This window comes from Psittacula echo (assembly GCF_963264785.1).
Source record: "Psittacula echo genome assembly, chromosome: 7".
NCBI lineage: Eukaryota > Metazoa > Chordata > Aves > Psittaciformes > Psittacidae > Psittacula > Psittacula echo.
In genome coordinates this window covers 17,195,629-17,222,431 of record NC_137740.1, presented here as the reverse complement: position 1 = coordinate 17,222,431, position 26,803 = coordinate 17,195,629, and the positions used below count along the sequence as shown (strand labels likewise).

Here is a 26,803-nt window from a genome sequence, read left to right as displayed (position 1 = left end):
AAGGTCTCCCCAGAGCCTTCTCTTCTCCAGGCTGAACAAGCCCAGCTCTTTCAGCCTGTCTTCATTGAAAGTCACAGGTGACACAGAAACCTTTCTCCACAACAGCCCATGACCATAATCTCATCCTCCATGCCCACCAGCAGTGCAAAATGAGACTATTACACTCAAGCTCGAACTCTAACAGTCCAAGAGGCCGATGAGGCCCCATGAGAGAACCTGCCATCACGCTGACACGACGGCGGGGCCGTGGAAGACGACCTTATCCGTGTCACGGCTGGAGGCGTGCAAGCCCTCCTCAGCCTGGTTTCCTCAGGGGCAGCCCGGAAACACCGCCGGCTGACCCGCGGCCGCCGCAGGGAGTGGAAGCGGTGCATGACTCATGTTTTTTGTCCGCTGCCCGAGGGAGCAGCGGCGGAGCCCCTCCGAGCAGCTCCCACACCCGTACCGAAGGGCAGAAGCGTGGCACGAGGAGGAAGGCGCCCGGCGGCACGTGGCCCACCCGTCGCCAATCGGAAAGGCCAAGACCATAGAGCGGAGCCGGGCACTCGCTAGACGTTCTGCCCGGGGAGCCCGTCTCTCTGCTGCCGCCATCTTGTTGGAGGCAGCAAAACCCGCTCGACCGCTCAGCTGGGCCGCGCCCTCCTCCTCACTTACCTGAGGCGCTCCCCACCCTATGCCGCCCTCCCGCGCGGTCGGCGCCACTGGGCCTCGGGACTGGCTTTACCTCTAGTAGGCCTGCAGCGAAGCCTATGCTGGGTACGACGCCGAGGGACCGGCCGCCATCTTGGTAAAGAAGAGGGATGTGCGTGACCTACCAACATATGGGTGGTCCCTCCCCTACGTACCCTTGGCCGGCGGGTTGCTATGGGAACGGGCCGGGCGCATGCGTGCCTGTCCTGGCACAGCCCCTGGGGCGTGGCCTGAGGGGCAGGGTGGAGCCGCCGCGCTCCTCCCACTTACCCCCCAACGGCGCGCGCGCGCGGGAGCTGTGGTTGTGGACGTTGGAGGCGTGTGGGGCGGCTCGGCTGCTGAGGTGAAAGGAGAGACGGTGAGGGCAAGGGGCGGTGGGATGAAGCGGAAGGAGGGGGGACGGCTGGGTGAAGGGGTGGCGTCGCCTAAGTGTCTGAGGTACCCGCGAAACGGGAGGGCCTCGGAGGTGCCGTCCTCTCTTTTCAGAATGGGTGAGATATTCACTCCAGGGCCGTTTGCACGGAGCGCATCAGAAGACGTTCGCTGAAGAAAACAAACCAAACCCAAAACCCAAACCAAAACTCTAGCTGGGTTCTTAAAACCGGAGGGCAGGGAACGTGATGGACCAGCTACAGAGGAAAATCTGAACTGCGTGCTCCTGCCTATGTGGGAGCACTCAGCCGCTGCCCTCAGGGGAATGCTATGGGAAAGATCTGTGAAAGATTTCTGTGCTTGATCCATATGCTAAAACCTAATGTAACTGCAGCCATCTGCATAAATAGCTCTCTTTTGTTTCTTGGTGGCTGTGAGAAACTTTGCTCTTGGCCTGCCTCTAAGAAATAGTTGGGCAACAGACAAGCCTCGTGAATTAAAAGAATGTCCTTCTGTGTTCTAGCAGGATCTAGTTTTGTTTGGCATTGAAGATCTCTCATGGAGAATGGTTAAGTAGGAGTCAGTGACATCACTCGGCAGGAAACACACTTGGAAGGAAGAGTTGCTATCAAAGCAATCTTACATGATGATAAAAGACTCGCAGATAACCTCCTCTGTAGTTGAAGACTTACTCCACTGGTCATAGAGCTGCTTATTGACTGAAATACAGGCATTGCAGATAGTGGATTTTCAGCATGAAATGTCACTTGAGAAGTATGTGATTCAGTTTTTATTCCGTGTGTGTAATCAGGATGACAGATTTTTGTTAGCGAGTTCAGCTTCATGTGAAATGACAGCAAATTGCTTCAGTGTTCAGCACCTTTAGTCTGTCTCTCCCATCAAAAAGCCTTCCTCAGAACTGACTTCTTCCTTATCTTGGGAGTAAAGAGGGAAACCAGCTTGGTAACTGTTAACAGTGAAGTAATCATAGTGAGCTAAAAAGTTCCATCTTCATAAACCTGAATTAGTTTGCACTTGCATATATATATATAAAATACAGTAGCTTTGAGAAGCAAATGTGATAGCTGCCAGAAATCATTACCAGTTTGAAAACAACTTTGCCTTCTACCTAGCACAAAAGAGACTGGGTTTCTGTCCATCTGACATTGGGCAGTTGCTTTGACCTGAAGATGGCTTTTTGATGGGAGGGGTGGACTGGAGGGTGCTGTGCATTGAAGCAGTGTAGTGGCATTTCACATGAAGCTAAATTCACTGACACAAATCTGCTTGGAAGACAGAAAGAATCAGATGGTGATCATTTTAAAACCATAGAATGGAAGTGGGAGTGAGCTAGATAGATAAGAGGTGGCTGTGATATGTAGGCTTTGTGAGTGGGAACAGCTACCTTTTTCGTTAAGAGAGCAAGCCAAGGGGGGCTCTAGAAGGGGGTCTTGGAGCACTCATCACTTGAAGATACAGCATATGCTGACATTTTTATATTGCCATAGTAAATTACATGATCTCTTGAACTCCTGTAAGTTAATGAGATACAAGTGTGTTGATGGGTCTTTGTCATAGAGGTGTTAAATGATTTTTTGACTTTTTTTTTTTTTGGCCTGTCTGCTTTGTATTTCAAAGTGATGCAGCTGCATATGAAAATCTTATCTTGACAACAGAAGTTAAAGTGACTGAGTCTGCAAACATCCAGATGAAAGAAGAGGAGAAAATGCTTTATTTTGAAGCTGTCAGCTCTTTACAGACACTCAAGCACGAAAGGAAATGCTGAGGGGAAGGAGGCTTAAAAGGAAAGAATAAAGACCTTAGTTGGTTTTTGGGGGGTTTTCTTAGCTTTGAAAGATCTGTTTCCTGTAAATAGTGAGATGTCTTTAGCAGTCTGGTTTGGTTAGTTTCCGGAAAGGATGTGAACTTTGCCTCTGAAGGCGTCAAAATGGCTTGTCATATATTTGGTGCCTTTAGCACCCCATATTCATGTTGCTTGAGCTTATTGTTGTTAAAAGGAGTGATGGCTGCTGAAAATTGTGCTCTGCGCTAGCACTGAAAAGTCAGGTACTGGTACTCTGTGGAGAAGTCGACACTGTTTCAAAATCTGGACAGCCAGTCAAGAATGCTTCTTTTTTAATTTAATGTGCAACAGTGGATATTATATTGTTTTCTGATTTCTGTTGTTTGTGGGGTTTTTGGGTTTTTTTTTTATATGATTCTTAGTAAGCTGAAAAACATTACTTTTTTCCAGATTTGTTCCTGACCTTCCATAAAAATGTCCAAGGTAAGAATAGCATTTCTGTCTTCCAGTGTAACAATGTGAAACAGGTGTATGTTTTTAAATGCTAATCTGCAAGGGCAGAATGTGTAACTTGCGTTGTGTTTGATGATGATGTATATGCTAAATTTATGGGTCATAAATTTGAGAGAATTCACGTAATATTATATCACATAGTATTGAAAACTTGAGTGATGTAAAGCATACATTAAAGTAGTTTCCTAGAAGTATAAACCTCTGCAGTTAACTAATGCTTTTGGAAGGATTAAATTTTGGTTCTGGAGTTGCATACAAGCTCCCTGGTGCATTTCCATTGAAACTTCCATTCTGCTACTGCGTTTTGAGCAGGAATCATTAAGAACAGGATGTTCTGAGATTTAATTTCTTCATTTACTAATATGGTCAACTGATCTTACAGTAAAATCCTTCATAAACAATGTGGTAACTTAATGTATTATTGACACGCTGGAATACGTTTAATTTTTGGCTCCCTGCACTTGGTATAATGGATAAAACATCCATGTTAGCTTATTGGAGTGAATCGATAAAAGATACTCAGGTTAATGTGCCTGAAGAGGGAAACTAGCAGATCTAAGGATTTCTCTGCAGTGTTTGTAGTTGTGGGCATTTCAAACACTATTGTATAAATTCTGTCCCCCCTTTAAAAGAGATCTCTAAAGAGAACTTCCAGCAGATGTCTGTCACTTCAGTAGTCATTTAGGCTTTTCATTTGGATATGTTAAAAACTAATTAGAAATGGTCACCTTTTTATTTAGGTCCATAAACATTGGACACAAGCTTTTTTATTTTAAACCTGTGTGAAGACACTGTCTAGAAAGTGTGTGATTAGTGAACGCACTTCATACTTCGATAAAGAAATGCTCAGAATTTTTTCTTCTTCAAGTGATCTTGGCTGGATAGCTGAATAAATGAAGCTTTTTAACTCTAGGTGAATACAGTTGCTCTGTATTGTGAAAATGCTGAGTAGTGTTTTTCTCTGTGTAGTTTTCTCTCTGCATGTTGTGTAGCTTCAAGCCATTTGAAATAACTGAGGAAAGCAGTTATACAAACAAGTATGTCTTGAGTGGTTGCTTATTATCGTCTTATTTTGTTTTATTTTTAGCAACAGCCTGCTCAGTTTACCAATCCAGAAACCCCTGGCTATGTTGGATTTGCAAACCTGCCCAATCAGGTTCACCGAAAGTCTGTGAAAAAGGGGTTTGAATTTACTCTTATGGTGGTTGGTAAGGAAATATTTTATAGTCTTTCTCCAAATCAGTACTTCCTTGCAGGGAATTTGGAATTAAAATGGATATTACTTACACTATTGTGAGTCTCCAGCTTGCATCAGAAAGCTCTTCTATACTGTAGCATTTTACTTTCTTTTATAGGTTTATTAATTCATGCAGCACTTGTCCACATCACAAACTGAATACACTAATAAATTAGTGGGTGAAGTGAAAAAAATCTGTTGCGCACTCCAGTGTTCACTGCTTCCTTCCTTCTCTCCTGTCTTACAGAATTCAAGCATTCTATTTAAAATACAATTTAAGACTGGTTTTGCACGTGAATGAAATGTTTGCATGCTTTGACTAAGAAAATAGTATTAAGGAGACTATTCTATTAAAAAGCGTTTATACTTCTGCAGTTCAAAAGAATCGGAGCTGTGGTCTTTCCACCCCTTCTAAATACTATTCTAAGAGAAGAATAAGAATTGGATTAGTTGGTTTTAATGGGAGCTGTTACTTTTTAAATTGATCTTGATTTTCTTTTAGCAGTTACATTTCAAAGTTTAATTCTCTTTGGTATTTCACTGAGTTTCTGTTGGTATGTAGAAAGGAAAGAAAAATTTAGTGTGTCTGCAGAAATATGTTGGTCCTTCAAGAAGTCAGTGTAATTTTTGCAAATGAAGTAGGATCCCAAATCAGGCTTAGGTGTCTTCTGTATCTTTCCTGGTTATGGTGCTTGGGAGCTGTAGCTTCTGGGTTTTGGTGTTTGAATTCTGTAATTCTCCCTTTTAAAGTAGGCTTTTGCAAAAAAGTATACTCTAATAGAATCAGGTTCTTTATTTCCTGGTGTAATAAGAAGTAAATCACATTTGTGTGTTAGGTTTGTCAAAGAGAGATAACAGTGGAAATGAGAAGGAGAGGTGAGGCAGTACATGATAGGAGGTGTTTAAGTTCTTTATTGTTCTGAATTCCAGTAGTTACAGAAAGAGTCTGTCTTCAAACCTTTCATTAGTTTTGCCAAATGAGAGTCCTGGCATTGCTTTTATCCTGTTTCTGTCTCTTGTAGTTCAGTGTTGCACAGAGCTGTCCCTTATTTTTGCCTTCTAGAACTTTATGGTATCTTTCATTGGATTTACTTAGGATAATATCATAATGGATATCTTATAAAATCTAAGTGTAAAGCCAAACTATAAGCAGATGTTTCAAATTACAGTATCTACTATAACTTTCCAGAATTTACTGTTCAGTGATCCTAAAAATCTAGACAGTTCTGAGAAACAAAAGACCTGCTTTCTCTGCTGCAGCTAAACTTAATTTCCAAATAGTGCTAAGTGAAACAGTTCTTTCAGAAAGCTATGTGAAATGGTAGAAAGCAAACAGTTTTTTCTAGCCTCTTATAAAATAGAAAATAGGGGGGAAATGACATGGTATCAGAGTAACAGAAATGCAGTTAACTCCACCTGTGTCTTAGTAAAATTTGCCAGTATTCTAAGGGATAAATGAAAACTACAGGAAGAAAACTTGTAAAAATGTAGTTTCATTGAAAATTAGGAGTGATATTTTAAGATACACTAGCAGAGGAAGGCAGGCAATGTAAGATAAACCGTGCTGTAGAATGTTGATTATTTCAACAGTTTGGAATGTGAATTCTTTCTCTTGAAGTATGCATGGGGTTGAAGTATGCTCTCATGGTCTGTATCACAATGTCTGTATTGAACTATTATTCTTCATTAAGTTGCCATGCTTCTTAGTTTCTGAGCAGGAGAATGTTTCTTTAAAAGCTGTGTGCACTGACAGAGTCTTAATCAAAACTTTTTATTCTTAGCTTTTTTTTTTATGCTATTGTTTATTGTTTGTGATAATGTGAGCTGGAATTTATAACAACTTGGCTGCTTTGCTATGTTGCTTCCAAAGAAATCCTAACCATTTGTATTTATTTAACAATTTCATGTTCATTCTCTTTATTAAGCTATGACTTCATCTAAATAGTCATTTCTTTTGGGAGTCACTAAACTCTTAACTATTGTGGCCAGTATAATCCTTGACAGCGTCTATGAAAACTGATTTGTTTTGCATGTAATATTTACCCAGACTGGAAGTATGGAACGTGCTACTGGTTAAAATCATACTTTTGTGGGGTTTGCTGAAATGATGCCATTTGGCTGTTACTTTGTCTCTCTCACTGGAGAAGGCTGCACAGTAAAATCCAATCTTGAGAGATGCATTCTATAAAGCATTAAAAACTGGCAGATCCTAGTCAAATCTTTATTTAAAAAATAATTTCATCTCTTTTTTTTTTTTTCCTCTTGCTCAGTTATCTGTTAGACTCCTATGGCAGAATAGTGTGCTACTGTGGTGAGTTAACCCTGGCTTCTTGCTAGGTGCTCACTGAAGCTGTTCTATCACTCCTCAGCTGGACAGTGGAGAGAAAATATGAAGGTTCTTGGGTCAAGATAAGGACAGGGAGCGATCGCTCTCCAGTTACCACTGTTGGCAAAACAGACTTGACTTGGAGAAATTAGTTTAATTTATCAATTAATTCAGAGTAGGGTAATGGGAAATAAGACCAGATCTTAAAAATGCCTTGCCCCTCCCTTTTTCCTGGGCTCAACTTTACTAGTAATTTTCTGTACTTCCTCCCCCACAGTGGTGTAGAGGGACAGGAAATGGGTCACACATTGTTTGCCACTCCTTCCTCCCCTGCTCCAGCATGGGGTCCCTCCCCCAGGAGACAGTTTTTCATTAACTTCTCCAATGAGAGTCCTTTCCATGGACTACAGTTCTTCATGAACTGCTCCAGTGTGGGCCCTTTCAACAGGGTGAGTCCTTCAGGAACAGGCTGTTCCAGCGTGGGTCCCCTGTGCAGTCACAAGTCCCTCCAGCAAACCTACTTCTGTGTGGGGTCCTCCATTGGCTGCAGGGACTTGGTTTATGCCTACAGAGATTCTTTGGAAAAAGGTGTCTCTTGATCTGATGGCAAAGCAACAGCCAACGCAGCTACTCAGCCCCCAAGCACAGCAGCTATACCAACCCTGACAACAGACACTGCAGCCACTCCAACCCCAGTGACAGACACTGTTGCACACGTGTGGTTTGACAATCAGATTCATGAGGTCGATGCTACAGAGAACCAGAGTGGTGCTTCCTTTGACAAGAGCTCAGCTACTTGGACTGCTTTGTCCAGAATTGCAGGTCTCTGCAGCCATGCCGTGTTTCAGGCCAACCAGGAAAATACACCAATTCTTGAGAGAGCAGTGGCAAGAGACACCTCTGAGTCTGCACTTCTGAAATGCATTGAGTTGTGCTGTGGTTTCATCAAGAGAAAACCACGAGAGAAAGCTACCCCAAAGTGATGGAAATACGATTTAACTACCAACAGGTGACACAGGCTTCCCAGGACTTGTGTTTCCAGGAAACCCAGGTCCGAAAGGAGATAAAGGACTTGTAGGAGGCAGAAGGTCATCAGGTTGTGAAGGAAAGATTGGAGATACAATCTGCAATCAAAGGCTGAGCTGGAAACCTAGGACAACCACTAGAAAAGGGTGACCCAGGCATGGTTATTATACCTGCTCCACTGTGGACCTCCATGGGCTTGCAGAGGCACAGCCTGCCTCTCCATGTTCTGCACTGTGGGCTGCAGGAGAATCTCTGTTCTGGCGTCTGGAGCACCTCCTGTCCTTCCTTCCTCACTGACCTTGGTGTCTGCTGGGCTGTTCCTCACATATTTTCACTTCTCTCTCCAGCTGCAATTGCTCCTGTGTAGTAATTACTTCCTCTTAAATATGTTATCTCAGAGGTGCTACCACTGTGATTGATTGTCTCAGCCTTGGCCTGTAGTGAGTACTACTTGGAGCCAGCTGGCATTCACTCTATGAGACATGGGAGAAACCTCTAACAGCTTCTCACAGAAGCCACCCCTGTGCCCCCCCACTACCAAACCCCTGCCACGCAAACCCAATACAGTTACTCAGAGGGGTCATATAGCCCATCATTTTTAACATATATATTTTTTTTTAATTGCCTCTATCAACACCTGGAATAAAATTCTAGAAAAAGGATTTGTTCAGTGAATTCAGTGCTGAGCACTTTGAGCTGCCAGTCTTTTTTATACCATGAACATCTGTTCTGATGAAGATCTTGATCTTTAACTAATTAGTTGGCTTTTGAACTGTCTTTATGGCTCAATCAGTAGCCCTAAAACCAAAAATATATTTCTGGTACAATGTGATAATCCCCAGTTTCATCAGTGAAAAAAATTGCTCTGTGTGTATGCTCAGTGGCCATGTAATATTCTTTTTATGTTGGATCTTTGTTTGCCATATTAGCATAAAAAGCAGAAATAAGTCATACTTTTTGAGGGCTGGCTGTGCAGAAGGTCAGAAGTGCCTTTTTTGTTATTTGAATTGATGATACAGCCTAGGCAGGATCCAGCTTCCCCATGTGTATGATTTTTCACATCCTGGAGTGACAGCAGAAAAGCATGCCTTAACAAATCAGGAGACATGAAATGGGGAAATTTTAAGTCTAAATTGAGCAGAACTCTACTAACAGATTTAATTAAAAATCATCAGTGAAAGCTCTGAGAAAGTGTATTATAAAGCTAAGATGTAAAAATTGTTATTCAACCTTTTTGTGCGAACTCTTCTAATACAAAGCTATAAGGTGTAAATTTTTAAATGAAAATATTTACATTTAACATGAAAAAAATGTATAGTTAGATGATACTGTCTGGATATAGTTGAAATTATTTATGTAAATATATTGAATTTATTTTTATATTGAATCACAGGTGAATCTGGATTGGGGAAATCTACATTAATAAATAGCCTCTTCTTGACAGATCTCTACCCAGAAAGGATAATCCCAGGAGCTGCTGGTAAACACACTTTTGTTCAAGTTTATCTGTTGTCAATGATTTTTGGAGTTTAATGGCTTTATCTTTGGATTTTAGTAACAGCTGGTAGTCATTCCTAGCTGTAATAATTTCTAATGTGTTTCCTGATACTGTATAGAATTGGTTCCCTCTGTACCCAGGATGTAGATGGGGTCTTTGTTTAGTGCTCAGATGTATTCATATGGGCACCTAGAAAGTTAATCCTTTCTTCTGCTTAAGAGAAAAAAAAAAAAAAAAGTCATGGTGTCACTGTGAGAAACAATCTGAAATTTTCTTTCTGTTGCAATTCTAAATATACACATTGTTGATGCCTGCTTGGAGTTGCAACTTGATTCTTTGATTTGGGTTGATATGTAGTGGATGTGAACTTCACCTCCTTTTCTTCTTCAGTCCCATCTCTTTTTTATTCTGTTAAAGAAGGCGTACAATAATCCAGGGAAAGAGAATAGTGTAAGAAAATAGAGGAAGAGGCTATTTTTTCCCCCTCTTTGCTACCTGTTGAATGACTTGTTATAATACTTTATAATGTTAGCTAATGATAACTTATCACTTTCAACCTTAGGAAAAAAAAAGATCCATTATGTATAATTTAGTATTGTTCTCCAGATTGCTGATTACCTACTGGTTTATTTTTTAATTAAGTCCCTTTTGCATTAGTTTCTGTTATATTTAAGACCAGTATGAAATCCCCTATATCTTCAAACAAAATTTGAAGACCTTTAATAGTGAGTCTTTAAGTTATCAGGTCTTAGGAGATAATATGTGGAATAATCTTTATAGAGTGGAATCTGCAAATTAGTCTTTTGAGTTTATCTCAAAATGACAGTGTCTTACAAATTCTATTCTGAAAGATCAACTTCATTGTCTTTTAGAGAAGATTGAGCGCACTGTGCAGATTGAAGCCTCAACAGTTGAAATTGAAGAGAGGGGTGTGAAGCTACGTCTGACTGTTGTAGATACACCAGGATATGGGGATGCTATCAATTGTCGAGACTGGTATGTACACAGAGTATATACTGATGTATGTGTAAGCAGTGACATCCATTTCATATTTGTCCTAGGAGGGTGAGAATAAATAACTGAAGTAGGGCTGTACTAATGATAGGCAACTCAAAGTAGGATGTCCCCAGCGGCAACCCTAGCTCTTTTAAACACGTCCATTCCAGAGGTGGTTCAAAGTGATTATACTGTTAAGTCATTATCTTACCTTTCTTTGGTGTGTTATGTGAAATGCTGAATTTCAATGTTACAAGTTAATTCAGATACATGTCATAAGGCATCAATAACTTCAACACAGCTCAAAATACATTTTGTGACACAATTCTTTTTTGCCATAATTAACTTTCTTAAGCTTGGAAGAGTTTTATGTGAACAGTGACCTTGACTTTTTCCATAGTCAGAAAGCAGTGGAACCACCAGGCACAAGAAATTAAGCAATACTTTGAGGAAGTAATTCATCTAGTGTTTAGTACAAGTAAAAATCCACCTGTAGATCTTATCCATTGTTCATTTGAGTGTTCTCAGATTCTGTGCTTCATTTTTAAGAACATTTTCGTCATCTTTGGGTTTGATTGGGGGTTTGTTTTGGTTTTTGTTTGTTTTTTTAAGAAATTTACATTACAGTAAGTACTGAGAAATAATCTTAAAATCAGAGGTAATCCCTCTTCCCACATCTCTCAAACCCCTGAAGCTCAAGGCAGAGACTTGAAAATTAAGTTGTCCCTATCATGAGAGGATCAGGTCTGAGACCACCTGAGGAACTTGAACATGCTAAAGGACTTGATCTTCACAGGGAAGAATTTTTTCCTAATGTCTAATCTAAATCTCCCCTCTGTCAGTTTAAAGCCATTCCCCCTCATCCTGTTCCTACAGGTCCTTGGAAAAAGTCTCTTTCCATATTTCCTGCCCCTTTAGGCACTGGAAGCTGCTTTAAAGTCTTTGTGGAGCCTTTTCTTCTCCAGGCTGAACAAGCCCAGCTCTCTCAGCCTGTCTCCATAGCAGAGGTGCTCCAACCCTTGGAGCATCTTTGTGCCTCCTCTGGACTCGCTTGAGCAGCTCCACGTCCCTCTTGTTTTGGAGACCCCAGAGCTGGATGCAAGACTGCAGGGGGAGGTCTCACCAGAGCAGAGTAGAGGGGCAGGATCCCCTCCCTCGACCTGCTGTTCACCCTCCTTTTGATGCAGCCCAGGGCATGGTTGGTTTCTGGACTACAAGCACACACTGCCAGGTCATGGTGAGCTTCTCATCAACCAACACCCCCAACTCCTTATCCTCATAAGGAAAAAGTTTTTTACAGTTGTTGTGAGGAGGCACTGGAACAGGTTTCCTAGAGAAGTTGTGGATGCCCTGTCATTGGAAGTGTTCATGGTGAGGTTGGATGGGGTTTTGAATAACCTGATATACTGAAAGATGTCACTGTGGCCGGATTGGACTAGGTGATTTTTAAAGGTCTCTTGCAACCCAAACCATTTTATGATTTTAAATAAATTTGGAACAAGAAGCTTAGATTATCTTGAGCATGTGTTATTAATACTAGTCAAAATTACATCTAAACCTATGAGAAGTTTGCTATGGAAGTTATGTGTTATATATATGTATATTTTATCTTTACATGTATATAAACATGCAGAGTAGATTGTTATTCTAAAATTCAATCAACATTTTAAGATATGTGCTTGTCTACTCTTGCAGTCTTACAGCATCTGTAAATGAGTTTTTGTCCAGCAGCAGGTTGGTTCAGCAGCAGCATTTATTTGGTTTAATATTGCCTTTGTAATACCACTGAAATGATTGTTTGGGAATGATCCTAATTTCTCAAATCCATATATGTTTTCCAGTTTCAAGACCATAATCTCTTATATTGATGAGCAGTTTGAGCGATACCTGCATGACGAGAGTGGTTTGAACAGAAGACACATCATAGATAACCGGGTCCATTGCTGCTTCTATTTCATTTCGCCATTTGGTCATGGGTAGGTGTTTGTCTGATTATATTTTCTAAATTATTTTATTTTGGGGATTTGGTTTGTGCCTGTTGAGTTAAATTTTTCCAGATGAGATTGCCATTGCTTAAGGAAGCACTAGAACTCTTGCGATTAACTGGATATGTTATTTCTTTCCATGTAAAGAGAGTTCTATACTGGTGTGAAAATAAATTGGTAATCTAGATTAAAAATAAACTTTTTCCATATCTTAATTTTAGCCTTAAGCCTCTGGATGTTGAGTTCATGAAGGCTATACACAACAAAGTAAATATTGTACCAGTGATTGCAAAAGCTGATACTCTTTCACTGAAAGAGCGAGAAAGATTAAAGAAAAGGGTAAGTATTCTTCTAGCTTGCAGAAAAAATATTGTCCTTTGGTTCGAGCAGCACAGCTGCTGAAGAGAGGGGTGTTCTCATGCAACCGTACCTGTCCTAGCCAAGAAAACTTCATTTCATATGTAGTTTGATATCTTGTAAATTCTTCTATTATGTCTGCGACAACTGAGAAATTGACTTTAAAATGTTGCCTGTGAAATGGCAGACTGGCTACATTTCCAATTACATTAGAGGGAATCTTGAAACCTTGGAAAAATATTTAAATGCATTTTCTAATGGTAATTCCTCCCTTACCTGTTTAATCCAAACAAAAAGCAAACACAGTTACCTGCGTGTATCATGTGTGTTACTTTCAGTATTCTGATGATTGAAAAATAGGATTTTCAGAGATTTTTCTGATCTGGGGATTGTTTTTCTTCCCTTATGTCACCCTCTTTTAATACATTCCAGATATTTCTTCCATAGACAAGATCCCTTAACACATTCAGTCTTGCAGGACTTGATCTATTTGCTGAGGAGGGGGAAAATGCAGTAAGCCATCGTGAGTTAGTAACAGTATGACATTTAGAAAGAAGTGTTAGAATTGATTTGCCAGAAGGCACACTTTTCCTGTCTTGACTTGATCCAGTCTTAGCTGTTCTATATAAAATTTATCGGGGGGGGCGGGCGGGCAGGGGGCTTGGTTCTGGTTTTTTTTTTCCCAATTTTTCTGAAAATCCTTCTAGTTATCTGACCAAGCTTGCAACAAAAAATGAAAGAAACATGCTTCAGTTTGATACATGTATTTTGATAAAATTCTGCAGAAATATTTTTTTTTTTTAAAGAGCAAAATTTGGACTTATGGCAAAGGGATTCCAGCTGCAGGTGCCGTTCTTGGCAGTTATGAAGACAGAAAAAAGTGTTTGTGGTGTCTGTAGCTCAGTTAGGTTTTTAAACACTCCTACCCCTGCTCCTCTGAATAGTAATTTAGAGGAAAGTGTTCACAAACCATGTAGATGAGGCCCTTAGCGACATGGTTTAGTGATGGCCTTGGCAGTGCTGTGGAATGATTTGTCCTGATGATCTTCAAGGTCTTTTCCAACCTGGTTGATTCCATGACTCCATAATTGCAAGAGCAGGGAGTTATAGGCTGTTCAAAGCAATTATGACTTCTGAGTCAATGCTTTATAATAAATAAAAAAAAAAAAAAAAAAAAAAAACCACAAACAAAAAACCAAAACAACAAAACAATTGCAAATGTTTAAAAAAAGTGAAATTTCTTATGTGTAGTCCACAAAGGACAGTGGTTATTTGAACACTATTGTTTGTCTGAAAGTCTGTGGCAAGTAGTTGTTGAATATCATGAAGAAAGAATGGTGTTTAAAACCAAATACTTCCTAGGTAACTTAGATCAGCAAGATAGGCCCACATTGCTCAAGAGACTATGTGTTACCAATTAAGTAATTTTGCATTAAGATTGAAAAGTATTGACTTTTTGCCCAGGGAAGTTGTGAATGCTCCATCCCTGGCAGTGTTCAAGGCCAGGTTGGACAGAGCCTTGGGTGGCATGGTTTAGTGGGAGGTGTCCCTGCCCGTGGCGGGGGGTTGGAACTAGATTATCTTAAGGTCCTTTCCAACCCTAACTATCATATGATTCTATGACTTTACATGTATATCATCTCAGTTTCTTACATTATAAATCTCAGATTCTGGATGAAATAGAAGAGCATGGCATCAAGATTTATCACCTGCCTGATGCTGAATCTGATGAGGATGAAGATTTTAAAGAGCAAACCAGACTCCTGAAGGTATGACAAGCTTCATAAAGTTACAGATGTGGGTAATATACTGGATCTTTTCAGACTGCTCAGGTGGCTTTAGAACAAGATACATTCTGTGACCTTCAATGAGACTTGAAGTGAGTCACTGTGTCTCTGTGCCTTCAAATTTAAAAGCATTGAGAACTTATTACCATAATATGCAGTGCTGAGCAGAACTTGAGTTGTATGTTCAGGTTAGTTATTAGTAATTTTTGCATTTTCTGCTTTCAGGCCAGCATTCCATTTTGTGTAGTGGGTTCCAATCAACTTATTGAAGCCAAAGGTAAAAAAGTTAGAGGTCGACTCTACCCCTGGGGTGTAGTGGAAGTGGAAAATCCGGAACATAATGACTTCCTGAAGCTGAGGACCATGTTAATGTAAGTTAGAAAATTCCAAATAGATAGTAGTTTAAAAAACAATCATTAGGAAGATACTAAACACAGTATTGGGCATTTGGATTGGTTGTGGAATCCTCAGAGACATGCAGAATTTGTCTGGAGAAAGCCATGAGCAGCCTTGACCTAGCTGGCCCAGGCCTAGGCAGGAATTTGACCACATAGGTTCAATAGGTTCTTTCCATTCTGAATTAGTGATTCTGCAAAAATAATCCTTTGTCTAATTCTTTCATCAAACAGAGCATGCTGGGGAGGGACTGTTCATTAGGGACTGTAGTGACAGGACAAGGGGTAACGGGCTCAAACTTAAACAAGGGAAGTTTAGATTGGATATAAGGAAGAAATTTTTTACTGAGAGAGTGGTGAGGCACTGGAATGGGTTGCCCAGGGAGGTTGTGAATGCTCCATCCTTGGCGGTGTTCAAGGCCAGGTTGGACAGAGCCTTGGGTGACATGGTTTAGTGTGGGGTGTCCCTGCCCATGGCAGGGGGGTTGGAACTAGATGATGTTAAGGTCCTTTCCAACCCTAACTATTCTATGATTCTATTCAGATCCTCAGGAACATAAAAGGGTTGCTTCCCTCCTTGTGCTTATTTAAATGTATCTATATGTACATACAATCTGAATAGGAGGAGACTTCAGAAGTCCACTAGTTGATTGTTTTTCAGGCTTTGCTACTCTGCTTCACCTGCCCAGCACTGCTTTATCAAACGCCTCACCCAGGAGGACAGCTAACACCAGTGCTGCCTCAGGGTCTGAGGTGGTCTCTGTCTGTGTCTTTCATTGCACCTATTTGACCTAAATTAGAATCATAGAATAGTTAAGGTTGGAAAGGACCTTAAGATCGTCTAGTTCCAACTCCCCTGCCATGGGCAGGGACACCTCACACTAAACCATGTCACCCAAGGCTCTGTCCAACCTGGCCTTAAACACCGCCAACGATGGAGCATTCACAAATTCCTTGGGCAACCCATTCCAGGGCCTCACCACCCTCACAGTAAAGAACATCCTCGTTATATCCAATCTAAACTTCCCCTGTTTAAGTTTTAACCTTTTACCCCTTGTTCTGTTACTACAGTCCCTAATGAAGAGTTCCTTCCCAGCATCTCTGTAGCCCCCCTTCAGATACTGGAAGGTCGCTATGAGGTCTCCACGCAGCCTTTTCTTCTCCAGGCTGAACAGCCCCAACGTTCTTAGCCTGTCTTCATACGGGAGGTGCTCCAGCCCCCTGATCATCCTCATGGCCCTCCTCTGGACTTGTTCCAACAGTTCCATGTCCTTTTTATGTTGAGGACACCAGAACTGCACACAATACTCCCAAGTGAGGTCTCAGGAGAGCAGAATAGAAGGGCAGGATCACCTCCTTCGACCCGCTGGTCACGCTCCTCTTGATGCAGCCCAGGATACGGTTGACTTTCTGGGCTGCGAGCACACACTGCAGCCGGCTCATGTTCATTTTCTCATTGACCAACACCCCCAAGTCCTTCTCTGCAGGGCTGCTCTGGATCTCTTCTCTGCTCAACCTGTAGCTGTGCCTGGGATTGCTCCAATCCAGGTGTAGGACCTTGCACTTGGCATGGTTAAACTTCATAAGGTTGGCATCAGCCCACCTTATAAGTGTGTCAAGGTCCCTGTGGATGGCATTCCTTCCCTCCAGCATTTCAACCGAACCACACAGCTTGGTGTCATCGGCAAACTTGCTGAGGGCGCACTCAATCCCACTGTCCATGTCACCAACAAAGATGTTGAACAAGACCAGTCCCAACACCGATCCCTGAGGGACACCACTCATTACTGATCTCCAGCTGGACATTGAGCCATTGACCACAACTCTTTGTATGCGGCTGTCCAGCCAGTTCTTTATCCATCAAGTGGTCCACCCATCAAATTGATGTCTCTCCAGTTTAGAGACAAGGATGTTGTGTGGGACAGTGTCAAACGCTTTGCACAAGTCCAGGTAGATGACATCAACTGCTCTGCCCCTGTCCACCAGTTCCGTAGCGCCATCATAGAAGGCCACCAGATTGGTCAGGCAGGATTTCCCCTTAGTGAAGCCATGCTGGCTGTGACCAAGCACCTCCCTGTTTTTCATATGCCTTAGCATTTCTTCCAGGAGAATCTGCTCCAAGAGTTTGCCAGGCACAGAGGTGAGACTGACTGGTCTGTAATTCCTCAGGTCATCCATTTTCCCCTTCTTTAAAATGGGGGTTATATTTCCCTTTTTCCAGTTGTGGGGAACTTCACCTGACTGCCATGATTTTTCAAATATGATGGCCAGTGGCTGAGCAACTTCATTCGCCAGCTCCTTCAGGACCCGCAGATGGATTTCATCAGGTCCCATGGACTTGTGCACGTTCAGGTTCTTAAGAACCAGATTCTTTCCTACAGTGGGCCTAAGGTCTTCATTCTCACAGTCCCTGTGTCTGCCTTCTAAGACTTGGGTGGTGTGGTCGGAGCATTTGCCAGTGAAGACTGAGACAAAGAAGTCATTAAGAGCCTCAGCCTTCTCCAAATCCAGGGTAGCCAGTTCTCCTGATAGCTTCCAGAGGGGGCCTACGTTGACCCTAGCCTGTCTTTTATTTGCACTGTACCTATAAAATCCCTTCCTCTTATCTTCCACATCCCTAGCCAAATTTAATTCTAACTGGAATTAAATTAGATTTTAAATCAGTGTGTTAAATGGGTGTGCATGCTGAAACTTTGACCCCATACAGTGCTGAATGTGAGAGCTCGTTAAACAAGCTGAAGTGACACAGGTTTTTTTTATCTTTTAATGATTTTTATTCCTCCAGCACCCATATGCAAGATCTTCAGGAGGTGACCCAGGATCTTCACTATGAGAACTTCCGCTCTGAGAGGCTCAAACGAGGCGGCAGGTTGTTATCTTACAATTGTTGCATGCTGTTTCTTCCTCTTCTGAATTTATTTTTTGGGTCCCTCTCTCTATCTCTTCTACCATTTCATTGCTAGGATTTGATAGATGATGGACAGTTTGGTAACAGCAGTCAGCACCAAGTTCAATTGATTGGCTTACAGTGGGTGAAGGAAAAAGCATTACATAAATCTAATGGGGCAGTGGTGGCATTAACAGGATAGAGTTAGAGCTCTGCTTTGTTTTAAGGTTTGAAACAGTTGGACTGGAATGTTTGAGGTAAGTAAGTAAAGCAGGTGTCTAGGATAAATGTCTTTTTATCTGCAAGCTAGATTAATGCTGATATTGAGGTGGATTTTTTTCAGAATTATCTACTGTAATATTTGGACTGTGTCTTTAATAAGAAAAACTCAAATCCTCTGCAGTTATTGAACATAGAATCACAGAATAGTACACATACATAGTTTTTTTTTGCATAGCACTAACAGGATAATGGCTTTCCACCCTATTTTGAGCTGTGGTGGGCAGGGCACAGCTTTCCTGGTAAAAGAGACAGTCAAAACATCCCATATATATTTTATGGGGATATATTTTAGTTAAAAACTAAAACAGCAAGATTTGTAAAGTTGAGTTTGAATTCTTGTTGAAAACTGGATGTTTCCCTGTTTAGACTTTTCAGTTGCATCTCTTATTTCAACCACTAGAGGGTTTCATAATTGCACATTTCAGTGGGCTTGATATATTTTGCAAAGCTTTTTCCAGCAAGCTGTTGATACAGGTTTTGTCACATGCCCAGTCAGTTTTCAGGAAGAGGAATTTGTCTCTGCCTGGAGCATTGGCCTACAAGTTCAGTTTTCCCTTCAGGCAAGATGTCATGCTCTTCTCCCCCCATTTTAAATCCTCTCTTCTGAAGTTCAAGCTAAAAAACAAAACAAAACAAAACTATATCTTTTGCCAAGTTCTGGTGTCTGTTTTCGAACAGGTATGTGTGAAGATCTTAGAAGTAATGTAACCTGAGGTCAACCAGAGTTAAAATAAAGTTGTCATGGTTTAAGCCCACCCAGTAACTCAGAACCATGCAGCCGCTTGTTCACTCCCCACCTTTTTCACCCCCCAGCTCCCAGTGGGATGGGGAGGAGAATCAAAAGAATGTAAACCCCATGGGTTGAGATAAGAACACTTCAGTAACTAAAGTGTAATACAAAACTACTACTGCTAGTTATTTCCCTTGACATGATTATTATTACAAGGGGAGAGAATATAAAACTAAAAAGGGAAGGGAAAAAAAACCAATAAACTCAAGTGATGCACAATACAAGTACTTACCACCCACCGACAGATACCCAGCCCAACCCAAGCAGTGATCTGGGCCTTCTGGGTGACTCCCCCCAATATATGTACTGGGCAGATGTGCTGTGGTATGGAATACCCCTTTGGCTAGTTTGGGTCAGGTGTCCTGTCTCTGCTTCCTGCAGGGTTCTTGTGTCCCTCCTCACTGGTAGAGCATGAGAGTGGGAAGTCTTTGATCAGAGTAGGCATTACTTAGCAACAATTGCAACATTGGTGTGTTATCAGCTTTGTTCCCAGAGTAAAACCAGAACACATCACTACACCAGCTACTAGGAAGGAAAAAAATAACTGTTACAGCTGAACCCAGGACAAACATTTACCAATTTTTAGAAGACTTAAAGTTACCTCTGCCAAGGACTTGAGACAACTTGATACTGAGCTGGGCTATCTTTCTTTGTGAAACTAAAACATGGGTTTGTATCTTGTCTGGTTAAGTGGCCCATATATCTTTGTTTTCATCTCTCTGAAATGGTGCTAGAATGTCATTAAGTTTACTATAAGTGAGGGTAGTTTGCATGTGATTTCAAACCTCACTGGCAGTTAGTGCTTGTTGGCTGTATTCACTAATGTGAACACAGCCTTCTTAGAGGCTTCTGATACGCATCAGGTTGTTCACTTTGTGCTTTTGATGGCACTTCTGTGATTAGATATGTTAGCAGATCTTCCACATTGCAACATGTGATATAAGAAATCTGTTAGCAAAGTGGTAGGAAACCTTGAAAATATAGTACATAAAATGTTTTGTTTCTCAATGTAAAACTGGAACATCCCAATTAAGGAGGAGTTCGCTGAGGTACTGATTGAAAGCTTTATTTTAACAGGAGTAGTCAGTGTTTGTATTGTACTTCAACAGGTTACACACAACAAATCTTCTGGCTTTGCAAAAAAGAAAAATAAAAAAAGTGACTATACTAGAAAAGTAATCAAATTTCAAAGTCTTAAGTGGAGCAGAGGATAGAGAGTTCCTCTAATTGGAAGGATTCCAGACATGTACAATGGTCATGTTGCTTTCATGGTTTTGGTTATGATTCTTTAGATGTTTGGTAGCAAACAAAGTTCATGAAGTTAAGAGATGGGATAGAATTGCATGGCAGGAAGGTTCTGCCTGGAGAGGTAGTCAAGTTTACAGATACAGAGTTTCTTAGAGCACTTGTTGCTTGTTGCTTCCATATTTTTGTTACATTTGTCCAGCATTACCTTGAACTTAGATTTTCATTTAGTTGTATTGATTTATTGCACCAATGAAAGGGAGGAATTAAATAAGGGAATAATAAAATACGGGAAGAATAAATCTTTGAAGTAGTTTTGAATTTGTTCTATCTGTGTGGCATTCAAATTGCAATCAGTTTGGATAATGTTAAGCTTGAGTAAACTGCTATACTTGAATACTGTTCAGAAAGTTTTTACTGATAACTTCATGCGAAGATCTGTCATATTTTAGTAATAGCTAGAATGTGTTTTGGAGTTATATTTGTTCTGGGTATAACTTTATGAAGGAGTAAAGGATAAATTGATGTCTTAAAAAGAATTTAAAACCATGAATTTCAGCTATGTGGGCAACATGTTTTAGTGAATTTTGGTTGTACTATGAAAATCTGACATGTGTCTTATGAGCCTCGATTTTGTCAAAAAAGCTTTCTGTGGAAGCACAAAATGTAGAATGTATGCATGTTACTGAAGAATGTTCATCTTTTTTAGGAAAATAGAAGATGAAGAAGTAAATAAAGACCAGATTCTGCTTGAAAAAGAAGCTGAAGTAAGATGACAGAACTCTGTACTCTTGTAATGGGGGAATTTTTATTCTTGTGCCTCTACTTTAGGTCAGATGATTTATATCCATTTACATATAGATATATATATTATATATATAAATATCTATATATAAATATTGATAATTTGAAAAGGAAAAGACAGAATTTGCTAATGCAAAGTTATTCAAGGTGCAGTGACAAAATAATGTGAAGAAGTCTGGAGGAGTCTCAGCATACTGATTTACTGGAACAAGTGTAATCTGATAAAATGTCTGATTCCATTGTACTGATCAGCAGTGCATGTTATGTGGGGAAGGAGAACCATTCTCACATAAGTCAAGGTTCTAAATTTAGCAATTGCAGATTGGGAAGAAATCAGATCAGCTCTGCATCAAAGGAGGAAACAATGGTAGGAATTGTTAGGAATAAAGAGTGAAACAGGAATTCTCATTCTGCCACAATGATAAATTCATTATGCATAGCGCCAACACTGTTTCCATTGTCCCCCTAACTCAAAAAGGATATAGCCAAGACTAGAAAAAGTGCAGTAAAATGGCAAAAAGCAAGCAAAAAGGCTGAAGTGGAGATCTGAAACACATCTTGTACAAGGAGAGATGATGTTAATGATCTTGTTGGGAAGTAGATGGCAGCGGGGAAGGGGAAGGATCTACTAAGGGGCTTATATAAGCATAGATAGCAGGATGTGTGGTAGGTGGCTGATTTGAAATAGAAAGATAGTTTTAAGATAGTCTGTAAATTGTAGAACTCATTAGCATGGAATTTTGTGCAATAACAAGAATGCTCATAAGCTCAAGAATGTTGAGAGACTGTAGAGTTTTAGTTTCTCCACAAATCTGCTCACTAACCAAAAAGGTAGAATTTTTTGGTTTAGCAAGTTCAAAAATGACAGACTCTTAGAGTCTGAGAGCGTATTCTGGGAAATACTGGGTGTGTGCATCTGGCTTTTGGGCTCTTCCATGCATATGCTGATAGCCAGCATTGGAGAGAAGGCTGAATTAGATGGACTATTTGGTCTCCCCTAGAACAAGCAGATGTTCAGTCTTCTGTTAGTGTTCTTAGTGGCTACCTACGTCCCAGGAATAAAAATTAAAAGGGTTGTTGTTTCAAGGAATATAAAAAGTGTAACCATTTCTTAGAATCATAGAATGCTTTGGGCTGGATGGGACCTTTAAAGCTCTTCCAGTTCCAACCCCCTTGCATTAAGCAGGGACATCTTCGAGGAGATCAGGTTGCTGAAAGCCCCATTCAAACTGACCTTGAATGTTTCCAAGGACAGGGCATGTACCACCTCTTTGAACAACCTGGTTCAGTGTTTCACCATCCTCATTGTAAAAGAATTTATGTATAGTCTGAATCTACCCTCGTTTAGTTTAAAATTATTAACCCTTCTGTTGCTACAGATCCTAATAAAAATGTCCTGCCTGTCCCCATCTTTCTTATAAGCCCCCCTTTAAAGGGGTATTGAAAGGCTACTCTAAGTTCTCCCAAGAGCCTTCTCTTCTCCAGGCTGAACAAGCCCAGCTCTCTCAGCCTGTCTCCATAGCAGAGGTGCTCCAGCCCTCAGAGCATCTTTGTGGCCTCCTCTGGACTCACTTGAGCAGGTCCATGTTGAGAACTCATAGGTTTAACTTTTCACTGTTAAGCTTAAAAGTTTAGTTTGAGTTTACAGCATAGGTGCACAAAGGCAAGCACACACAAAAATATTCCAGTAGTGAGATTCACTTCCTACCTGTCAGAGTTGGGTACATTAAAAGAATTTGACTATTGTACATGCAACACAGCTAATTTAATCTTAGTAGCTGAGTTACATATTTGACAGTGTTGCAGTGCTCTAAAATTGAGCTTCAACCATTTCTAATTACTTTTATGTCTCCTTGGATGGTTTGCTTGTAATATGTGATTCCACCTAGTCCCCACTAGCAAGGGAGTTGGGAAGTGATCCTGACAATTTTTTTATGACTGATCCAGGTGTAGTTTGTAGTGACATACATAAGCTGCCTTTCTTCTGGTGATAAGCTTTAGTAACAAGTGTTCAGCACTTCAGCACCATCATTTTTATTCATTTAACTTCAGAGGAAGCAGAGACTCTCATTTAGGGATGCTCAAAAATCTCATCCCAGATTGCAGTAATGAAGCCTGCTTATTTCAGTCAGTAAACTTCCAACTTTCTGAAGGATGAAAAGAGCAGTAGAAGATGCCAAAACCTGAGATTGTTACCTAACAGATAAAGACAATGCAGATGTGTCCTCTCCTTAATATAAAAAATTAATAATGTGGTGGCAGCGAAGAATCATATTCTGAGGTGAGACTAGGCCACAGGATTCTTCTGTGCTACTTTTCCAGCTTCGTCGTATGCAGGAGATGATTGCGAGAATGAAGGCCCAGATGCAGCTGCAGATGCAAAGTGGAGACGGGGATAACAGCGCAGTTCATGAACACCATGTATAAATGGTAAGATGTTTAAATAGCCACTGAAAGGGTTTTTCCTTTAGCTGCTCATTGTTGTGGTTGGTATTAAGAAGTTTTGGAAAAATGTTCACAAGATGGGTTTCCATAGGTTTCAGTCTTAATTTTAAAGGTTTAACTGCTGTTTGTGAAGTAAAATGGCTCGGAGCTGAGCTAAACATTAGTGTGGTTGTGTGTATATGTGTGTCTATATATCCAAATTTTCCAGAAAGTCAGTACAATATATGCTGGCAAGAATCACGGAAGGAGTCTTTGGAATTGGGTAAATGAGTGATTCTCAAACTCATGATGAAATCATTGTTTCATTGTGGTTTTTAAAATGCATGCTATTCTTTCAGGTTTCTAACTGTAAGAAGATAGCTGATCTTCAGTTGTATTTTCTGTCTTGATTTTAGATTATACCTTGACTTAACGGAGACCTTCTGAAGTTGAATTACGGTGGTGTTATACCGGAAAGGATGCCTTTTGTTCAACATGTGACTTGGAGTTTGCTTTAGAGTTTAATGTGGTAATGCATTGTGGTAACTTGTGATACATATTTCATAACATGTAGTCAGTATTTTATATATTATACACATTTGACTTTGGTTTTGTTTAGTAATTCTTATATTGAGCTGATTTTCAATTTCCCATTGTATGAGGGATAAGAAATAGACATGGGAACTTTTCCAGCCTGATAAGGTGTTAGATTATATTTTTTTTTTTATATGGCTTATTGGCTGCCTGCTCTTAACTTTGTATTACATGTAGAAATAAGCAGCTGACAGTGTTACCTTGCTCAGTGGCATGTAAGGATCCCCACTAAAGATCCCTGCAAGGTTAACTTTGTATTTTTTGCCGTGTTTACAGGTGTGTAAGTCCATGCCGTGAGTCCATCAGCTCTTTTTTTTGTCTCTGCTCACTGCAGATGTTTTCACTGGCCTCTGCAAGTATCAAATTAATTTAAGCATGCATTTTGTCTTAAGAAAAGAAATGAGGCAATGTCTCTTTAAGAGGCACACTGTATTTTATATAATAAGCATGATTTAACCTTGTGGGATATATATTCTTTATTCTATATTGTTTGCCTAAACTCTTTTTGCAGAGAATTTTTAAGATTTTCTTGTAGGCCAGCGCAAATCAGTCCTGCTATTTTCTAGCTTTACTGTAGCCAAAGGAACTTGAATAATGCCAATGTTGTTAAATGAGTTAAACCCCAAAGAGTTATTTTCATGGAACACAGGTGCTTCCTATATCCAAACACATAAAAGATTCTAGAATTCCTAATGAGTATTTTCATACAATTTTTAGGGCATTGGAAACTTGATTGTAGTAAAAAATATATATAATAGCACACTCCTCTTGTTTTTGAAGTGATCTGTGCCTGACAGGATCAATGCAAAGTGTATTTTAAAGTCTTGCTTCTAAGATGGAGTCAGCAGTATTACTTCAGAAGTGACTCTGATAAGTTACACTTCTTTTTTTTTTTTTTGTGCCAAGGTCACTTTCCTTAACACTGACAGTAAAGGAGACTGGTTTTTAGCATGGCTGGACTTGTACTACATATCATGTTTGGTACTGCATTTGCATTACATAAGAACAGCTGTAGTGTGCAGCTCCATAGGTGGCAGCTGGGAGGGTAAACAGTAATATACCATAGTTGGTTTTTACTACTTCTGATAAAGCCAGCAATCAGATTTCCTAATCTGATCTGTTATAAAACATTGCTATCTGAACAGCTAACAAACAGCTAGAATTGCAACTTTTCTCTTCTTTAAGCTCAGGTGCAGCTATGACTTTGATAGGTTTGGGGTTGGTTTTTTTTCAATGTTTCTTTGAAAAAATGAATAGTATTTGTACAGCTAACGTGTAATTCCAGCCCTATTTCCGTGGCTCGATTAAATACAAACCTGCAAAGCAACTGAAATATTTACCTGTCTGAAACTACTGTTTGAGAGTTGATTTATATTTGATCTTTATAAAAATGTGAAGTAAAATCCTGCATTGAAGCCTTTGCTAGGGAGCTCCAGTTTTCTTCTCGAAAGCAGTTACTGTCAAAGTTTTGTGCAACTCATTTGACCTTCCTTAACCTGGACAAAAGTGAAAATGAGAACCTTTTTCTATGTTGAGGTGCACAGAAGGAGTAAGTCCTATTTTGTCATATATTTACATATAAAAGTTAGATGGAAAAACATGCACTTCTAAGTTCTTGTTTTGCTTTTTCAAAAGAAAGTGTAGAAACAAAGTAATGTGACAGTATTGTCAGAAAACGCTCCACAACAGCTGATTTAGTTCTACATGTTTTGATGAATTTTGTGAATCAGTTGTCCTAAGTTTCCAAAATGAAGTTACTATACACTTAAGTCATTGAGTACTTTCTGAATTCCCATGCTGTGCGTAGTTGCCACAAATCTGTTTTGTTTTCTTGGGGTTTTGGTTTGTTTGTTGTTGTTTTTATTTTTCCCTGATAATGCAGCATTTATAGAGTTTTAAGCAGTTTGTGTGGTCTTTCTCTGTTAAATGTTTTGCACACTGTATGCTTCAGATGCTGTCTGCTTTGCCAGTTCTGGGACATCCCATGTTTTCACCTGTAAGCTTGGTAGGGTCTGGTAACCTGCAATAGTACTATGAACCCATACTTGAAGAAAAACTGTGAAATCAAAAATGCATGCAAAGGGAAGACTGGTTGCGTATATGGCGCTCTCTCTGTATGTTGGTTTGATAGTTTTTTCCTGTAATTTCTAGCATGGGAACAAAAGCAGATTGTCCATGCATTTAGTGCTGTTGGGTCACTACCTGTGGAATTATTTTAAGCAATGTCTTACTCTTTGAAATATCATATTTCTATTAAAATACTTGATCAGGGTATTCTGATTGATTCTTAGGCAGATATTTTTTAATCTACAAAATCTAGCAGGAGAAGTATTTTCCTATGTTTTGGTTTGGTTTTTAATAAGAAAAGGCAAGTTTATGTCACTTGCTGTTTTAAGTGAAACACTTAAGACAGCCAATTGTTTCTTCTTTCCAGGTCTTGGGGGCAGCCTTTCATAGTGTGCCTGATGTCTGTGAAAGTCTGTTTCACCTTCACTTTCTTGTGGTGGTCTTGTCATTAATGGTTTCATGGTAAGACATGAAAAGCAAGACTACCTTTCTCACATTCTGTTTCAGACAAACTCAACTACTGGTAGAAGAAATACTTGGAGACAAAAGATAGCTGTTGTTCAGTGGCTTGCTGAAGTAGCCACAATTCTTTTTCTGTTACAACATTGTAACGGTTTTTATTTTAGGAGTCAAAATACTTTTGAATTTGCAGAGCTTTATAGTTGGTAGCAAAAATTACTTGCTCTTGATATAAAAATTGTTATATTCTGTTTTATGTACTGCC

At 40.1% G+C, this 26,803-nt stretch overlaps 2 protein-coding genes across 5 annotated transcripts in view; one reads left to right on the top strand and one right to left on the bottom strand.

Annotated features, from left to right (window-relative positions):
- Positions 1-875, bottom strand: part of HDLBP (high density lipoprotein binding protein) — a 40,989-nt gene extending 40,114 nt beyond the window's left edge. The window contains exon 1 of one of the 3 annotated variants that reach the window (XM_080624085.1): positions 846-875. The gene's annotated coding sequence lies outside the window, so the exon portion shown is untranslated. Of the gene's footprint in view, positions 1-654; positions 817-845 lie in introns of those variants that run through there. The other 2 variants (XM_080624092.1, XM_080624094.1) reach the window with 2 other exon arrangements.
- Positions 734-26,803, top strand: SEPTIN2 (septin 2). 2 transcript variants are annotated; one of them, XM_080624096.1, is made up of 13 exons: positions 734-787; positions 3,317-3,349; positions 4,467-4,587; positions 9,362-9,448; positions 10,339-10,462; positions 12,304-12,438; positions 12,669-12,786; positions 14,472-14,573; positions 14,817-14,962; positions 17,772-17,855; positions 20,900-20,957; positions 23,317-23,424; positions 23,835-26,803. In XM_080624096.1, the coding sequence occupies exons 2-12, from the start codon at positions 3,341-3,343 to the stop codon at positions 23,419-23,421; spliced, it is 1,089 nt and encodes a 362-aa protein (XP_080480222.1). In that variant the 5' UTR covers positions 734-787; positions 3,317-3,340; the 3' UTR covers positions 23,422-23,424; positions 23,835-26,803. The 2 variants fall into 2 exon arrangements, with proteins under 2 accessions (XP_080480222.1, XP_080480221.1); XM_080624095.1 differs by lacking the exon at positions 734-787 and adding an exon at positions 980-1,048.